This window comes from Triturus cristatus, chromosome 9, assembly GCF_964204655.1.
Source record: "Triturus cristatus chromosome 9, aTriCri1.1, whole genome shotgun sequence".
Classification (NCBI taxonomy): domain Eukaryota; kingdom Metazoa; phylum Chordata; class Amphibia; order Caudata; family Salamandridae; genus Triturus; species Triturus cristatus.
Window position 1 is genome coordinate 1,036,281,735 of NC_140592.1, and position 18,892 is coordinate 1,036,300,626.

At 47.8% G+C, this 18,892-nt stretch overlaps 1 protein-coding gene across 1 annotated transcript in view; it reads right to left on the reverse strand.

Annotated features, from left to right (window-relative positions):
* The window catches only part of GCH1 (GTP cyclohydrolase 1), a 208,800-nt gene that overhangs the window by 102,783 nt on the left and 87,125 nt on the right, over window positions 1-18,892 (reverse strand). Inside the window, exon 2 of the mRNA XM_085626829.1 lies at window positions 5,390-5,499. Coding sequence (XP_085482955.1) covers window positions 5,390-5,499 — 110 coding nt within the window. The remainder of the gene's footprint in view (window positions 1-5,389; window positions 5,500-18,892) is intronic.

An 18,892-nucleotide genomic window follows, 5' to 3' on the forward strand; every position in this document is an offset into this window, starting at 1 on the left:
GGAGGGTTAGGCAGGTAGAGCCGCTGCCGAGCACATCCACCAGCAGCGACATGGATGACGATGAAGCGGACGTGGCCTCTGTCCATGTCGTGAGAGTTCTACACACCCTGGCGACCTCTCCATCCACAGAACCCATGTGCACAGTCAACGTACGGGACCAAGCTGTGGCGGCCCTGATCGACACAGGCGCATCAATCAACCTGATGGCTGCCAGCGTATACCGGACGCTAGGGCATGCCCCGGCGCTCCATCCCACGAGGGTACAGGTGTACGCCTACGGTACCAGCCGCCCACTCCGCCTGTGCGGGATGTTCCGGACGGACCTGTCCCATGATACCACTCGACTACAGACCAAGATCTATGTGTCGCAAGAGGGATCAGGATTCCTGCTTGGTTGTCGAACAGCCCAAGACCTCGGGTTGATCCACTTCGCACTCACCGTCCAAGCCAGCAGCCTCGACCACCTAGTTCGGAACCACACATCTCTATTCGAAGGGATAGGCTGCCTGAAAGGACCTGCTATTCACCTCCACATAGACAAGTCGGTCGCCCCGGTGGCCCTCCGGCACCGACGTATTGCATTCCACCTGCGACCCAAGGTGGAAGCAGAACTGAGAGTACTTGAGCGGGCTGGCATCATTGAGAGGGTAAGCGGGCCCACCCCGTGGGTGTCGCCAATCGTGGTGGCAAAGAAACCGAAGCAGCCGGACGCGGTGCGAATATGCGTGGACATGCGCATCCCCAACCTCGCCATCAAGCGCGAACTCCACCTGACGCCAACTATTGATGAGATAGTCGGAGAGCTGTCCGGCTCAAAGTGGTTCTCCAAGATGGATTTGAGGTCAGGATACCACCAGATTGCCCTGCACCCGGATTCGCGTTCAATCACCATCTTCTCAACACATGCAGGCCTCTGGCGCTACACCCGGCTCAACTTTGGAATCTCGAGTGCCGCGGAGGTGTTCCAAAACATCATCCAGAACGTACTACAGGGACTCGAGGGAGTTCTGAATGTCAGTGACGACATTTTGGTCCACGCACCGACTTTGGACGAGCACATCCAACGCCTCCAGGCCGTGTTCACCCGACTCCAAGAGCAAGGGCTGACCCTCCACCGAGAAAAATGCGACTTCCTACGCAAGGACATCAGTTTCTTCGGCTACCGGTTCTCAGACCACGGAATTGGGCCGGATCCAGAAAAGGTCAAGGACATTCACACTGCTCCAGCCCCCACGTCGGTGACCGCGGTCCGCAGTTTCCTGGGGATGGTCACCTACTGCGGGAGGTTCATCAAGGACCTGTCCGACCTCACCGGCCCCCTCCGGGACCTCACCAAGGCGGCTGCCACCTGGGAGTGGGGCCCGGCACAGCAAGAGGCGTTTCAGAAGACCAAGGCGGCGCTCTCGGCCGACACCACCCTGGCCTACTTTGACCCCCGTAATGAGTCGCAACTCGTGGTGGACGCCAGCCCGACAGGCCTAGGGGCCGTGCTGACCCAACGACAAGCATGCGGGGAGTGGGCCCCCATTGCATACGCGAGCAGGACCCTCACACCAACGGAGCAGCGGTACTCGCAAATTGAACGCGAGGCCATCGCCATCCTATGGGGATGCCGGCATTTCCACATCTACCTGTATGGGCACCCTTTTGTGGTCATCACGGACCACAAGCCTCTAGTCCCACTGTTCCAGGGATCCTCCACTCGCCCCCCGCCACGCATCGAGAAATGGGTGCTCCAACTCCAGGAATTCCAGTTCACGGTGGAGTATCGACCAGGCACCCGGAACCCTGCTGACTTTCTGTCGAGGCACGCACGTCCTGTCACGGACTTAGAGGCAGCTGAAGCCGCAGCCACGGAGGAGTTTGTCAGGATGATCGTCGAAAGGTCACGGCCACTACCGTTCTCTCTAGAGGAAGTGGCGCGAGCCACCAAAGATGATGACTGTCTCCAGATTGCCATCCAAGCCGTCATGTCTGGCAACTGGAAGGACCTCCAAAGCCCAGCGTCGTTCCGCACGTCGGATGCCCAAGCAACCCTTAAAGCCCTACATCAAGTCCGGAACGAACTGTCCGTATCCCCGGAAGGATGCCTCCTGAGAGGGCCCCGTCTGGTACTACCTAGCTGCCTCACCCAACAGGCAGCCCTTCTAGCGCACGGTGCGCACCAAGGCATCGTGAAATCGAAGAACCGCCTCCGGAGCAAGCTCTGGTTCCCCGGCCTCGACAGGGTGGTGGAAACAATCGTCCAGCGGTGTCCCGTGTGCCTAGCGACCAGCCTACCCAACCCTCCTGCACCTGTAATCACTGAGGAAGGCCCAGCGGCTCCATGGGAGCGAGCCAGCGCAGACTTCGGCAGCCTCCCCGGAGGGAAGTACATGCTGGTAGTAGTGGACGATTTCTCGCGATACCCCGAGGTGGAGCTCCTGTCCTCAACAGCCGCTGCGGAAGTGGTCCCCAAGTTGGAAAAGATACTTGCCACCCACGGCCTCATCGGGGAGCTGCGCACGGACAATGGGCCCCCGTTCAATGGCACCGAGCTGGCAGAGTACCTGCAGTCACACAGCATCAAACACCGACGCATAACCCCAAGGTGGCCGCAAGCCAATGGAGAAGTCGAGAGACTAATGAGGACTTTAAACAAGACAATTCAAATCGCACTGGCAGATGGCCAGAGCATAGAACTAGCCCTCTATCAATTTCTACGGGAGTACCGAGTGACGCCCCACTGCACCACGGGGGTTTCTCCGAGCCGCCTCTGTTTTGGCCGAACAGTCACCGACACTATTCCGCACCATCCCCGGTGGGCGTCAGCACCAACCCCACCCAACCGGTCCATGGAACAAAGGACAAAAACTAATTGCGAAGCATCACGGAGAAGGAGAGCGGCTGACAGCCCCATCCAAGTGGGGGACCGGGTGCTAGTGAAAGACCGCCACCCCGGGGGAAAGTTCCGACTGCCTTTCGAGTTGGACCCTTGGACTGTCACGCGAGTCTGTGGAACCCTGGTCACGGCGGCCAGGAATGGTGAAGAAGTCACGAGAAACGTATCGTTCTTCAAGAAGGTCCCGGACGGTGGAGAGGAAGAGGGTCCTGAGCAGGAAGATGACGGGCCAATGGCACACACGAGCCCCAGGGAGGCCACGGAACAAGAACCAGCGGCAGCAGGAAGGACTCCCCGCAGCACCGAAGAAGATGTGAGCGCCCCGACCGCCTCAGCCCAAGGAGGTCAGGAGTCGCAAGAGACACAGAACCGCCCCCACAGAGCAGGCGCAGACTGTTCGGAGGATATGCGTCTCACCCCTCCTGATGGGCGCAGCCAAAGCAGGTACCACCTACGCCCATGCCCGCAGCCATCCCAGAGGTACCGAGACTTTGTGGCCCGCTGTCATCTCCTGAAGCCGAAGTGAGCTGCGCCTAGACCAAGTAAGACTGTTCTGTGTTGATGTTGTGTCTAGAAACCGGCAGAGACTGTGTTTAGAGACTCTAAAGAAATGTGTGGCCATGGTCGCTATGTTTATTGTTGTTTATTGTTGTTTCTCAAGTTTTTCTATTCGTGGGTAAAGGAGGAATGTAGTGTTGCCAGGTGGACCCTTCCACTGTCGTGGGGGTCCCTGGCCAAAGTGAAAGCATGTTCCCCCTGCGAGCGTGCCTCCTGTGGACGTGTCTGACGTTCAGGGAGAGGACACGTGGTATAAGCAAATAAAGAGCCCGGGACACCGGGCGTGGCAAGCAGTGTTCTAGCCACCAGTTGGAGACACGTGTGTTGTGGCCCCCGTTATTTCTAGGCCTGTGGTCCAACACTACAGGGTCTTGTGCACCTCGTGTAGAGGGTTCGCCTGTACTCTGCCTGCGGGGGTGTCAGGAGGTCACCTGTGGGACAGTGCTGCACCCCTCCCAGCTTCTCTGCCCCCCATGTGCTGGGCTCGCCTCCCACTCTGTGGTGCGGGCTCCTCTCCAGGCGTGTAGCCCGGATACTGTGCTTGTTCCTTAATACCTGGAGCAGAGCTGTGGGCTTTCCATTCTTAGTATAACAACGTAACGTGACGGCGCGACCGTGGGGACAGGACTAGCGGCCCTTGGATGTTGTTTGGACAGTGGACTTATATTTGATCTAAGCAACCAGCTGAGACCATAATGTTATGCTGTTTAATATCATTACCTTATGTCTATATTCTTTGCGCTCACTTCCTGCCAACACTGGCAGATTATATCTACACTCTTAGTTTAAATTGCAAATCTGTTGTAAACACCATTGTAACGTTTGCCTTTTGTGTTTAGACTCGTGTATCTGTTTCGTATTTTATATGTAATCCATATACTCTGAAGTCCTTAAGTAATGTAACAGGTTCTATTGTAAAGCGCTCTAACACATCCGGTTAAAGTGTACGCTATATAAAAACGCAAAAATAAACGTTGTTTGTCGTTTTCTCGGTGTATTTCTTTTCATAGGTGACGCAGCGGTGTCCTCTAGTGGGCTCTGGCAGCACTGCAGCTTCATGTTCACGCCCGCAGCAACTCCGATCAGGGCTGTCTCCTTGGGTGGGCAGGGTTTTCAGGGGAGCGCTAGGGCGAGAATTCGCGGCGATCTCAGGGGGTTGCTCCCCAGGGGTTTTTCTGAGTTCTCATTCTTGTAGTCTATAATTAAGCTAGAACGGACCCTCCTATAGCGAGAGAACAACCGAGAAATCTAACTGTTTATTCCAAGTTTGCTAGTAAATCTGAACAATCCTCTCCTTGCTGCATGGCCCTCGCCAGACAGGCAGAATCTTTCACCACCGATTGGGCTGCATCCAGAGGCGCAACTAGAGCCAAATTTCGGGGGGGGGGGGCTGAGCAAAAATTTCGGGGGGGGCTGAACTTTAAGCAATTGGCAGAGTGGAGCTGCAGGGGCTCTTAGAAGGGGTGAAACAACAGCTAGGCCTCATTAACATGCCAATGGTCGTTTAAAGACCTGTGAAGTGCTCTGGTGCGGCTGCTTTTTTGCCCGGGAAGGTGTCTCATCCCGGGCTGCCGCACACGACGGGGGGGGCTGAAGCCCTTTGAGTCCAATGGGTGTTGCGCGCCTGGCTGCATCCCCGGTATAGATCCCAGACCCCTATGCGAAGTTATGTCTCTTGCTAGTGCTGCCGCATTCTTTTTATCCACAAGCACTCCTCTAGACTCCGATATCTCCCCTGATAATACTGCGAACATAGAATCTACTGAGCTATGACTAAGCTGCCTTCCTCCAAAATGTACATTTACTGCACAAACCTAGGGACTGAATGTGTCCCAGCAGGTTCTTTCACTCTCAAAACCAGTTTTAACAGTTAACAAAGCAGGAATACAACAATTAAACAATACAACATGAAACGCCATTTATTTTGTAGTAATGTGTGAAAATAAATACCTTTCCAATGAAGGGAACCAGATGATGCTCACACATCGAAAACATGTCGATGTCTTTCACTATCACCATCTCGTCGTGGTCCTCATCAAATATCGCATCATTTAGTATATCTGGAATATAAAATATAAGCAAGCACATTACAGCTGAAAACATTTCAATTTTTTTTCAACATTCTCCTACATCGCACCCAAGGCATGGAACGACCTCCTCAACACATCAGAGCCCCTCCTCACGTGTTGCGTTCTGCAAGAAGCTGAAGGCCTGGCTCCGCATATAAGCACCTTCGGGACCTCACACCTGCCCAAGAGCCTGGATACCATCATGGGTGATTAGTGCACTGTACAAATCAATTTAACATAACATAACGGAACATAGCAACACAGCAGTTCTGTTTTATAGGGAAGTGATTTTTAGTACAATTAAAAATCTGTTTGGACACCTGAATGACCAGTTTTTTGTCACATGGCTAGTGAGCTTGTCCCCTCTCGGTCGACTGGTAGAGTCTCGTCCAATTTCTTAACGATAAAAACGCATTGGCCCAGTTTGGGAGTCCTGGTGATCAGTACTTAAGATCTGTTGACTCGCTCGTGAAGCCATCCAACTAGAAGGACCTCCGTAACTAAGATGTGACAGACGTCTCCCGAGCAACAATTCTTTAATCTGGGAGACCTTAACCAGACTTTCTCTGGGGCTGCCTCGAGTTTTCAGAAATCCCCTCAGAGGACATCAGAATGTAATCTACCCTCCTGTAGTTCAAGAAATGACTACAATCTCCTCTTCCGCATTTTGCTCAAAGGCCATGTATGTCAACCATGAATTTAACCTCTGCATTCATTGTACTCCTGTTAAAATGCATTCCTTTTTACCTCCTTGATGTTTCCTTTCAGTTCATTAATACATTAAGGTCAGGGCCACATGAATTATGCGGCAATAGAGGACAAAAGTCTTTGGCAGGGTTGCAGGAATAAAAGGCAAATTATGCAGCACGATGCTGCACGTTCCACTCCGGTATTACTTCGCTTGTTGTTTTAAGGCATATTAATGCGGCACAACCAGTCAAACCAACCCATATTGGAACAAATCATCCTCCTCCATCTGGCAACTCAAAAACATAGGGAGGAGCCACACTTCATATACCACAATCAAGTCCAAATGAAGTATTGATTGGAGCTAGGCCGCTGCATGTGTGCAAGCCCCGGTGTGCTGGTAGAGGCTGCCTGGGCTTTGCATCACTGTGCTGCGCGGACAGGCATTGCCTGTGAAGACTCTACCTTGCGTCACGGATGACGTGACGCGGGGCGTGGTTTAAAAGTATGGGAGCTGGTGTGAGAACCGGCTCTTTGAGTTACTGGTTACCAGCTCATGTAACCCAAATACAGTATGAAAAGTGTGAAACGTTAGACATGTATTGTCATGAAAAAGATGGAGAACCATTTTTCTTTTTTCAGAGCAAGTTCACAACTTTTACTGGACTGCAAATGAACTACTGCCTCACTCACCCCCAAGGGTGTGATCAGTTTATAAGGGATATCAGTATCTGCAGATGGCAGACACGCCATCAAAGGAAATCGATGAATGCCAGGAGCGCGCTGGGTGGAAAGCAGAAGATGGGCCACATCGCTTGTGATAGTAGGGAGCGGACTCAGAAGCAATGGTCCACAGCATCTGCTGCAACACGGACAGCTCTGCCCCCCGCTGCTGAGCCAGCAGCCAGCCTTATTCCTGGATTCGAGGCTCCTATGTTGGGAGGACATCCAAATACCTCTTGCCTAATCTATCAGCAGGGGCCGTAACTAACGCGAAGCCTTCCAAGTCTCAGACCACCATGTCATTGACCATTGGCTGGTTTTGCACCTCAAAGTCCATGGTCCAGAACAAAGGTCTCTGACTCACAGCACCTTTTTTCTTTTTGAGCTTGGTTATAAATCCCATCACAATGCCCCTCAGTACTGGATTAAGAACATCCCACTGGGTTAGGTGGGTTGGTCAAACCCACCTTGAGTTGAAATGAGTGCTCTTCCCTTCTCTCAGGTCTTCTATCAAGCTGAGCCTAATGAGCCATCAAACCTTGACTCTCTATGTGGCCTGCGGAAGACCAGCGACACTGCCTAATACTAATTCAATGAGAGAATGATCAGACAACCCCATGCATGGATATGGGTACTGCCCACCATGAGCAGGCCCACAATGTGCATAAGACGATAGTCGGTACAGAAGAAGGATTTGTGTGTGATGAAAAGAATATAATTTTCCTGTCAATTCAGAGAACCGAGCATCAAGTGTCACCCAGAGCTTAGAAAGAGTTTAGACATTTCTCTAGAAGTTCTATGCAAGTACTACATGTCTGTGAGGTTCTCTTTCTATCTCAGGGCCCATCAACCACCCTGTTAAAATAAATCACCCCCAACAATTATCTGTCCCAGGGCATCTGTACCTTGAGAAGGTCCATTAGCTGGAGTACACCAGCCAACAGTGGTAGAGGGGCATACATATTCAGGATTGCTATGTTCAGTTATGACACGTTTTGATGGTCATCAGCCCTCTCCGCAAGCGTCCATGCCAGGTATTTCTGATCTGGAAGGAGGTGTGCTGTCTTATTTATACTGCCGCCCCTCTACAACCCCTCTTGAAGTCACAAGCAAGACTTCTTTAAAAGCATGTCGCCCTACAAATGTGCAATTATTGCCAGATAAATGTGTTTTAATTAGCAATAAGATGTGTAGGGCGTAATGTTTAGCTGATTTCCGAACAAACTCCCTCTTAATCCAGCTGAATTCAGTACAAACTCCTTCTTAGTCCTACCATTTAGCCATGGGCATTCCACAATAAGATCTAGACTGGCTACTAGAGACTTCAGTAATAGTCAGCTATGCAGGAACATTTGCCAAGAGTACACTGTGAATACTGGAATGCAAAAAAAGATTAAATAGAACTGAAAACAACAAACACAGAAACTACAACTAATCACAACATACCAACCCACTCCCACCCCCATACTTCTAGAACTGGCAGACCTGTCTTCAAACCTCTGGTATCAACTCAGGCCTCTGGACAAAGAGCAAGTCAGCACATCCATCCCTCTCAGGACCCCACAACCTCAATTATAAAGGACATGCAACATAAGACAAAATACCCAGCAAATAAGACCTGGAGTTAGGATGTGGGCTAAAGACAGATTGCCCACATGCTGTTTGTCTGGGGTGCCACATGAAGGTTGAGTGCAGTCTCTGCTGCTATATATACAGCCACGTGGTTAATGTTTGGTAAAGTGAGTAGTATCCTGTAGACCTTGTAAAAAGCATAGTACAGGAGGGGGAAACTACTGGTGGGCCCATCATTCTCCTGAATGACATGTAGAAAGTTCTTAGTGCCTGCCATTCGAAGTTTCCAGCGTGGCATACTTGCAGCTTTTCAAATTTGAAGTGAGGAGGGTAAGAGCAGATTTGGTGAGTACTCGTGAACGTGATGTGGCACAGCCATTCTTGGGTAAGATTGCTACAGGAGTCCACTCAGGGACTACCATCCCTACCAACGTCTGGTCATCAGTGGACCAAAGCTGTAGCACAAGTGACTCTGGTACAATCGAAGCAATTTCAAAGACCACTTCTCAGTCACTTGAAATTTAAGTGTCAATGATGTGACTCAAGTTTACAACTCCACAGCTGCAAGTAATGCCTCATGGGAAACAGCACACTTTAATCTGGACTCAATCTAGAGGGTCTCTTCTGCAAAATAGCACTTGACATACAGTGGCATTGGGCTACTGAGAAATACACTGGTGATGCACAGCGGGGGCAACATAGCTCACCACAGCAATGGCCAACACGGCTCCTTCCCCATTGCTCACTCGATGCTTGACACTCTTGCTCAATCCTTCTTATTCAGCTACGTCTTTCTCCATGCAGCTATAATAATTAATAATAATAATTCCACATTTGTAAAGTGCAAACTTATCACCCCTGAGATTATCCTGGCACTGGGGGGCCATCGGGGAGATTAATGAGCTATTGCCGAGAGTCACATGATGCTGGGCAGAGCTGCCACCGGGGATCAAACAGTGATTCCTGCGCTCCGGAGTCAGCCACTCGGGCCGCTGCGCTATAACTCCCCCCTAGCTTGGCTGCAAGGTGCTTTTCTAGGTGCCACTTCATTGTGGTGACGCCTGCAGCACCCACATCTCAATGATGGCCCTTTCTGTCAAACTCTCTCGAAATTACTCCTGAGAAGATTGCAGCATAACTTCGGATCATGTTCTTGCCCTATGAAGGGGCTGCTTGAACAAAAGCACCAGCCCTGGAACTCAGACATCTTCCCCTGCTGTGAGCCACCTGGCACCTGTCAGTGAGAAACCCCTGGTACACTGATCTGGAGATGCTATCACATATTTATACAAGGGTTGTAGACTAAAAATGGATATTTCCTAGTCTGCCTTGTTGTGGGCTTTTCTGGTTTCCTGGGAGTGGCTTTCGCGCCTGACCTAGCCACTCAGCCACCCATTGTACTATTGAGCTGGGAGAGTGGAGATCGGTGTTCCCTGACAGGTGGTTGAAAAAAGGAACCTAGCTTCCCTCCTATATCTAATGCTTAAAAAACATTTTTGCACACTTCTGGAAAAGTATGGAACAGGAAAGCAGAAGTCTGTCATTCCATTTCAAAGGGGCCTCTGACTACCTTCTTTCTTTCACTGGAGCCTTATTTACGTATGCCTACTACCCCTCCTGGGGTATAGGCCATCAGCCAGGGCTCTCCAGTCATCTCTGTCCTGGGCTTTTCTTTCATTCTGACTCTGGGTTTAACCCATCTCCTTGCAGTCAGCCTTGAGGCCTTGGCACCAGGTGCTTCTTGGCCTACCTCTTTTCCTTTTCCCTTGAGGGTTCCAGGTGAGGGCTTGCCTGGTGGTGTTTGATGGATGCTTGTGGAGGGTGTGACCTATCCAGCCCCAACGTCTTTCATGATTTCTTTATGAACAGGGAGTTGGAAAGTCTGCAGCCCTAGGTTGTTGTTGCCGATGGTGTTTGGGCACTGGATTTGGAGGATTTTCCTCAGACAGGTGTTGATAAAGGTTCGGACTTTGTTGGTGGTGGTCACTGTTGTCCTACAAGTTGCTGCTCCATACAGAATGAATGATTTTACGTTGGTGTTAAAAAGCCTGATCTTGGTTTGCAGCTTTAGGTCCCTGAAACTCTAGATCTTCTTTAGCTGAATGAAGGTAGCTCTTGCTTTGCTGATTCTTGCCTTGACGTTGGCATGTGTGCTGCCATGCTTGTCTATGACACTTCCCAGGTAGGTGAAGGCCTCAGCCTCTTCCATTGCATCGCATGCAAGAGTGACTACAGTTGTAGGATCTTGGTTTTTCCCCTGTGGATGTTGAGGCCAAGTTGTGCTGATATGGCTGCCATTTTGTTAGTCTACTCCTGAATCTGCAGATGGGTGTGGGATGGTAGGGCCAGGTCATCTGTAAATCCCAGGTTGTTGTGCTGCATCCAGGTGTCCACTGGGTCCCATTTCTTTGTGTTGCTGTGGATGTCTCCATGATCCAGTCTGTGGCCAGCAGGAAGAGAAAAGGCAAGCGCAAACAACCCTGGCAGACTTCATAACTCACTTTGAAGGCTCCATGAGTTGTCCTCCATGGACTATCTTGCAGGTCATTCCCTAGTAAAAGTCCCTGATGAGTCTTTCAAGTTTATATGACACACTGTAGTGGTAGAGGAGTTTCAAAAAGGTCTCTCTATCTATGCTGTCGAATTCCTTCTCATAGTTGATGAAGTTGACATAGAGGGAGGAGACCCATTCCATCGACTGATCAATGATGATGCGCAGTGTAGCAATCTGGTCAGTGCAGGATCCATCTTTGCAGAAGCCAGCTTGGTGGTCGCCTTACCGAGCATCGACTTGTTCCTTCATTCTGTTGAACACTTTGCCTGGAGTTGATAGAAGAGTTATCCCACTGTAGTTTGCATAGTTTCTCAGGTCACCTTTCTTGGGGATCTTGATCAGATGTCCCTCCTTCCAGTCTGATAGCACCTTTTCCTCTATCCAGATCCATCCAAACATGGAGTAGAGCATGTCTACTGATGTTTCAATGTCTGCCTTCAGTGCCTTTGCAGGAATGTTGTCAGGTCCTGCTGCCTTCCCATTTCTCAGATGTTTGAATGGCTTTCCATACTTCTTCCTTGGTTGGTCTGCTGCAGTCGATTGGCAAGTTCTTGTCAGCTGGTTGTGTTTATGGTGAAAACTGTGGCACTGACTGGTTCAGGAGTTCTTCAAAGTGCTCCACCCATCTTTGTTGTTCGCCTTCATTACCCATGATTGTCTTCCCAGCTTTGTCTACAATCACTGGAGCTTAGTCTTCTTCAAAGTTCTACTGCCTTCCTCTAATCAACTTCCACTTTCTGGCTGGGTCTCTCCAAAGTGGATCTCTGTGTCCCTGTATTCACACTCAATCATAAACACACTCAATGTTCCATATGGATGGTGCCAAGTAGTTGGGTAAAAGTGACATGCAGAACCTTGCCTTTAGCAGAAGATGTGGGTGGGCCACTTTCACCATATAAGTAACATGAAAAGGGCCTTTTCACACAACTATGAATATCTGCTGCCAGTGCCAGTTTTTCCCCATCCTGTGATAGGGCAATAGTGCCCACGGCCATCCAAACCAAGACAGCCCAGCATTGGGACTCAGTCCAGTTTTGTAGGCCCTCACTGTACACACAATTGTTGTGTGTGCTGAGGTAAAAGTTACACAAATATTTAGAAATTTGATCTGGGATCTTAAAGCACTGGGGCAATCTCCTTTGAGCTGCGCAGGGGACGTTCCCGTTGCAACAGGCCCAGTAAATGTTGCTGGTTCAGTGGTGTTAAAACAGTGCAAAGGATGAGGTGGCTTGAGAAAGAGCTTTAAATGATCATGAAGAAGCTGATGTTAGAGGGTGAGAACCCTCTTGCCCACGGATCTCAGTCCACTCATTGAGACTGGAGAATGATCTTAAAACTCGAGGGAGGAGCTCCTGTAACTGAATGTTCCATGGTCTAGGAAGCACACAGCCAAGCCCAAGGAAAAGTATTGTCCATTATTCCAGGCAGAAGCTTCCAGAAATATTCTACAGCTAAAGAAAGCAAAAGACACACAATTGTTTTTGCTTTGTTTGCCCGAAGTTGGCAGGGTATGCCCAGATGTGGGGCCCTTTCTCACTTTGCCACTGGATTCAAGCTAGCCTGGCTGATGAAGGCTGATTAGCCAGAAACCGGTCCCAGGATGCTTGTTTCCGGTCCAGGGAAGACATGGCTTGTCAGTTCGGGCTGGACTGTTCCCATGAGGCACCGGGTCAGACTGATTTGCATATGGCCATGTCTGAACTGGGGTGGCGGAGAGAGCTAAAGTATGATGATGGAGTAAACCCAGATTAGTTGACTGGGGGTGAGTGCTTGCAATGTTCAACACTCCGTCCATCATCCCCTTTGGTTTTGCTACAGATAAGGAAAGGCATGAGGACTGGTTCAGCTTCCATACTGGAGCAAGAATTGTATGGCTCACTTTGGAAGCGTGCTGAAATTTGGTACTTCGATTTAAGTCTGTAGTTAGAAGTCAAAAGGCTTGTTACCACAGAGCTCCAACAATGATCCACCATAATGATAAAACAAAATAAGAATGCAACAAACAAGACTACATCAAAACATAGAAGAAATTGAGTGTGGGGTGTAATAATGAGAGAAAAACGCGGTAAAAGTAACATTTCGAAAGGGAAAGGGGAGTGCATAACATTTCATTGCTGACATTTTATTTCTAACTAACTGCATAAACTAGGGACACGCATAGGAGAAATAATTGAATCGGCGGCATTCATTTATGCCCCTCAGTCAGGAACTCTGCACGCCTCGTCGTATCTACAAACTGCCATCTGCTGCTCGCATGGACAAAACCAACATCACAAGATTTTTAATTTCCTGCCTTTTCCGAGCACTGGCGTCGTAGCCATGGAAACACGCGTGTGCGACATTTCCGTTCTAAAAGCCCTTCAGCGCACAAAACTTAAAATAAGAACTGCGTGTGGAGTCCAAATTAGGAAGGTCTACGAACAGTGCCCTGCTGGGGTTTCCACTGAACATGCGCTCCCGTTAAATGTTAGTAATAAAGTATTTGAAACAGAACTGTTGTGATATTTACACAAATGAACCCGTTAACCGTGCAGGAAAAAAAACATTAAATTAAGGGTTCTGTATTGTGGCTTGAACAATTAACCCACGTCACCCTCTTTGCTCGCTTCTTATTCGATGGCTTGCCATCCTCTTCGTGCGCTTGTCCTGCCCCCGAAGCATGGCCCATTTACCAACCTGCTAATTGGCTTATTTCTATCTTCCCACTGCTCACATTTAGGGAACTATTTCTTCCTTAAGCACTCCCGGAGAGTGCATGTGTTTAATTTATCTCTTTTCTGCCCTGTTTACCCACCAATAACCCTTCCTGGTTGCTTCTCCTTTAGATTCCATCCCCCTCCCCCCCCCCCCCCCCCAGGCCACTCCCCACCGCTCTATCCCTTGCGGTCCTTGACATAAATTATTTAATTTGACCTTTTTTTGAGGGCTTGGCTTTGCCAATTACTGCGGTTGGTGTTTGCAGAAGTAATATTTCATTTTTTTTAAATTTACTAATATAAGTGGAGTCCAGTAAATAAAAAGTAAATAAATAAAATGCGTGCCTACATCATTAAGTCGGCTTGCATGCGCGGTGACTCATCTGTGCCCTTACAGAATGATGCGGTCACCAGCAGTGACCGCATCATCGCACCTGTAGTTCTCTTGCTTTATTTTTACCTATGCAGCACACCACTGCCAAAAAGGCATTGACAAAGCCAAGACTGCCAATGCTTGTTATTTATTTTCAATTCTTCTAGGAAGATCATTTAACTCATGACCAGTAAAGCCAGAACTCATGACCAGTAAAGTCATGACTTAGCTGCGTGTGCCCCTGGGTGATTCGCCTTGCTGGTTAAAATGACTGCAATCAGTTTCTCTGACATTGTTGTACATTGTAAATTGCGACTCGCAATTTGCAACACGCAATCGAGGGCAAATTGCGACTCGCAATTTACACTGGTCGTACAGCTGGCCTTTAGTGTTTCAGATAAAAGGGTGCTCCCTGTTGCTCATTCAATACATTAACACATTATGCTATGATATAAAAGTTATCCTCACAAAAATGAAGCATCACCTTTCAATACATAGGCTCATTTTCTACCAAATCTGTTAAACAAATTTGCTTTCTGAAATGGGCTGTTAGATTGGAACTGAAGCATTTATGCACAATTTACCCATTTTCTACCATTTAATTCCTAAACTATTCCTCACAGCTGTTGTCCTAGGACTTGCCCCAAATACCGCACAACTCGCCATCAGATCCTTAGGATAGGTCTGAGTCAACACATTAGATACTGTACACTCCTAAAGTACAATATACTAGACTGGGCTACATTTTGTGGCCACTCCTTTCACTATTGTGGAGTTGCTGTATGGCCTTTTCTTAAGGATAGTTAGTGTTATTTTTATACATTTTAAAATGTTTTGTAAATTGTTTGCTCACTAAGGCGATGATCTTGAGGGTGGCCTTCTCCCTCAATTGCCTTTGGTCCTGACTGCAATGAGCTGCAACTATCTCCATGTAGTAACTGTGTTGTAAAGCTAGAGGTCTTATGTTATATCAACTCCTGATCTCTAACATTATTTTTAATATCATAAGAAAAGGATTGGAATTTGAGATTGAGCTTGTCCTTCCCGGAGCATTCCAACTTTATATGCACACTAAATATCCTAGTTTCTGATGTTCATGTGCTTACGCAATGGTTCCTAAACTATGGTCCGTGGACCCCTGCTCGGGTGGCCACAACCGTTTACAAAATGAGATAATACTAGAAGATTATTAAAGTATAAATAGCCCAAAAAAAGCCCCGCGACTCGCCCCCCTCACAGCCTTCAAATACCAGCTCCCTCTGTGTAAATCCCTGCACCGTGTGGCAGGCACCGTGAGTGCCTGCCACACGGTGCAGGGATTTACAGGTGGGTAGGCACCTTAGGTGCCTCCCGGCCCACAACTGAGAAAGGGGCCCTGCTAGGGGCCCCCAAATTCGCTTTCCCACAGGCTTTCCATTTCGGAAAGCCCGACATGGAGAGCCTGTCGAAACCAACATCATAATCCCGACAGCGAAACGTCCGTATGGGATTATGTGACGTTTCCAACTGGATGACAGGTTCCTTAAGCCCGTCGGAAGCCAGCCGGATTGACCAGCCGATTTCTAATACGACTGCCATCATTGTAATACGGCGGTCGAGTTTGAAACTTTAAATATCAGTCGGAAAGCCTCCTACCTGCGTCATTAAGTGGAAAGCTAGAGGCTAGCATATCCCTTTATCTTTTGGGAATAAAAGCACAATTTGAAAAACTCCAACTTTCCCATTAAAATTACAAGTTTGATTTTTGTAATTGTTTTTTGTTTTGAATTAAACAACGTTGCAATTTGTGTATTTGCTCGAACTACACATATTTCTGTTTTTCTGTGTAATGTTTTGAGGTTCAGTTCGCAGACATTTCTTAGGCTAGGGTCCAAGGCTTCCAGTAGTGATCCAGTGGGAGACCTCAGAAGTTAAAAGGTTAAGAACCCCAATGCTAACACATGCAAAAAGTATTTCTGCATGTTTATATCTGCATGCTCTCTCCCTTGCACATGCATCCTGCAGACCCACAATTATATTCTACACATCATACTCAAGTGCTCTTTAACCCACGACCCACTCGCCTTCATGACATTTACGCCCAGAGCGGCGAAGGTAGCCCTATTGCCTTGGGGAAGAGGATCACAATGGAACAAAACATAAATGGGGTCTTGCACAAGATACCAATGTACTATTGTATGCTGTAATGTTGGTTGTTTAAATAATGAAAAATGAAAAATAAAGTTTAAAAAAAGATAATGAAAATTATGTGATTGATAGCTTAGTAGAGGTGAATGTATATTTGTTCAGACTGGGTGTGTAGTTTGAGGTTTCAATATTTTCTATTATATTTCATACTGAACTGAAGGCAGACATTTTCCACTTTAAACGGACAATTAACATTTATTTTAAAACAAATTTCATTCTTAAATACAAAAGACCACCTAGTTTTCTTCTTAGAGGTCACAATATTCAAAAAGTGTTGAACTCTAAGCCTTGCTTTCCTATCCTAAGTGAAGAATACAAGAGTTGTTTGGCTTTTGAAACTCCTTGATCATCCTCAGCCTGCAGCGCTCATTCAGTCTGTCTGAGTCTATCTTCTGTAATTAGTCCTGGGTGCAGTACCAGTGGACAGAATTACTACTGTTTCCCTACCATCTGCATATGTTACAAAGATGTTTGCCTGGCCAGCGCGTAACCCATTGTTCTTCCTCGAAGTGACCCCAGTTTTCTCTCTTGCTCTGTGAAGGGTAGTTTCCCCCTCATGCCATTCCTCTTGAGTAGTTTTTACATGGTATATCCGGCCTTTTTTATGACGTCTCCTTCTAGCACTAACCTCTCTATGGGAGTCAGGCATCTAGTTGCTGCTGCCTTGTGCTGAGGATGTGGAAGGGTGGTTTTAAATGGCAACTTATCATGGATACATTCTTTGCTTCTTTCAACATTCGGGTCCTGTGAGTTGGGAAACTATCCAGAGGAGTTCCTGTAAGTATCTGAGAGGTGACTACCTTGAGCATCGTCCATCCTTCACTTACTTTGATTTTGATATCCCTTTTTTTGTAACCATTTTTATTGATTTCAATCAATGCAGTCAATTTTACATCAATGACAGTAGTCGATTACAAGCCACATCACAGTACAGGTTCCCAGATGGTCTAGATACCCTTAGTAATGGCATCAAGCACTACGGGGGGTATTGGTTCAATCATCCCATAAATCAACAAACTTGTAAAACAATTACAACTGGCAGGTCCTAACAGTCACAGATTGTCAAAATCACTGCTCAAATAATATATAAGCACGGTGGCACTTGTTGGTGAAAACTATTGGATCTGTATCTAAGTGTGATTGTTGTAGTAAAGCTAAAGTTACACAAAAAGCAGTCCAATTACAGAAATTATGTTCGAACCAAGAGGCAAATGGGGCATGGGGTGTGGGGTATGGTAGAAGGCCCTCACAAAGTGTGAGAGAGCGTATAGGACGTCATAACTCTCCAACTATCCCGGGACATCAGGGTTACTCTGAGAGTATATGTAGCTCATGGAGGAGTGTGTCCCACCCCAATGCAGTGGGGACTTTGTGCAGGCCCCTAACTTCTTCCCTGCGGAGTGCAACTGATTCAGCCTTACCCGATTTCAGCGTGGCGATGTACCAGTATGGTAACCCAGGAAGCTGGGCATTGGATGTTGATATCTCTTCAGCAATATGCAGGTCTGAGTTACCAAAGTTGAGGGTGTGATTCTGGCTGACTGTCAAGTGCCACATGGGTTGTGTGGTGGGAGAAGGGGGCTGCGGGTTGGTGTAAGTGGTGATGACGATGGATGTGGTGGAGGTGGCGTGTGTGTGTGTGTGTGTGCGTATGTGTGTTGTTTTTGACCACTGCATATGTGAGGAATCCATGTGAGTGGAACAGTAGAAGGTTGTTTCATTAGCAGTTTATCAGTCTTGTCTTGCACAGTCTCAGTCTGTTTCCATGATTCTCACTGAGCAAAGCTCTTATCTAAAGGCATTCAAGTAAGTTTTCATAGCTACCAGCTGGTGCCAAAGAAGAGGCGTGGGCCCCAAAATGCTCAAAGCCCTTCATTGTCTGGAGGTAGTTGGCACATATGTGGCCATTTGATGGCAGGTTCTGAAGCATGGGTGTAACAATGTCTTCTTGACATATCGGGCATGGGCTCAAAACCTACCTATGAGGGTCTTAATAGGGCAGTGATTGCCTCCACGTAAAGCCTACATGTTGCAGTGCCGCTCTTAATAAAATGTCAACTGCCACAGTTTATAGCCACAAAGCTGGAGATAACAGGAGGTAACGTTATGAAGGAGGTTTTTGGATGACAACTCCCCAACTACAGAGATCGGTTATTGTCAAAATGGTTGGTTATCTGTTTGTTGGAACAACTGGAGAGATTGTACATGCCAACCAAGGTTACTACTTTATAATCCCCACACAGGGCAGGACCTCAAAGCATGCGATGCAGTGGTAATTTCACTTGTAGCCTCAAGGGCCATTTATTTCAGACAATACTGAATGCCACCCCAGCGTTACGGATCACTGCAATTGACTGTATAATCTTATGAATCAATGCCATGCGTTAATTGTAACTGTGCGCTAAGCCATTGCATGATGTATTATATGACTATTGTTGCAATTTCAATAAACAGATTTCTAAATAAATAAATGAAGGAGGCTTTTGGATGACACGAAGTTCACATAAATATTTTACTTCTTTCCAAGGATTATTATTTACACTCTGACTCCAGTACTGACACCATGGTAGTTCAGGCCTCTACCCAACTGGT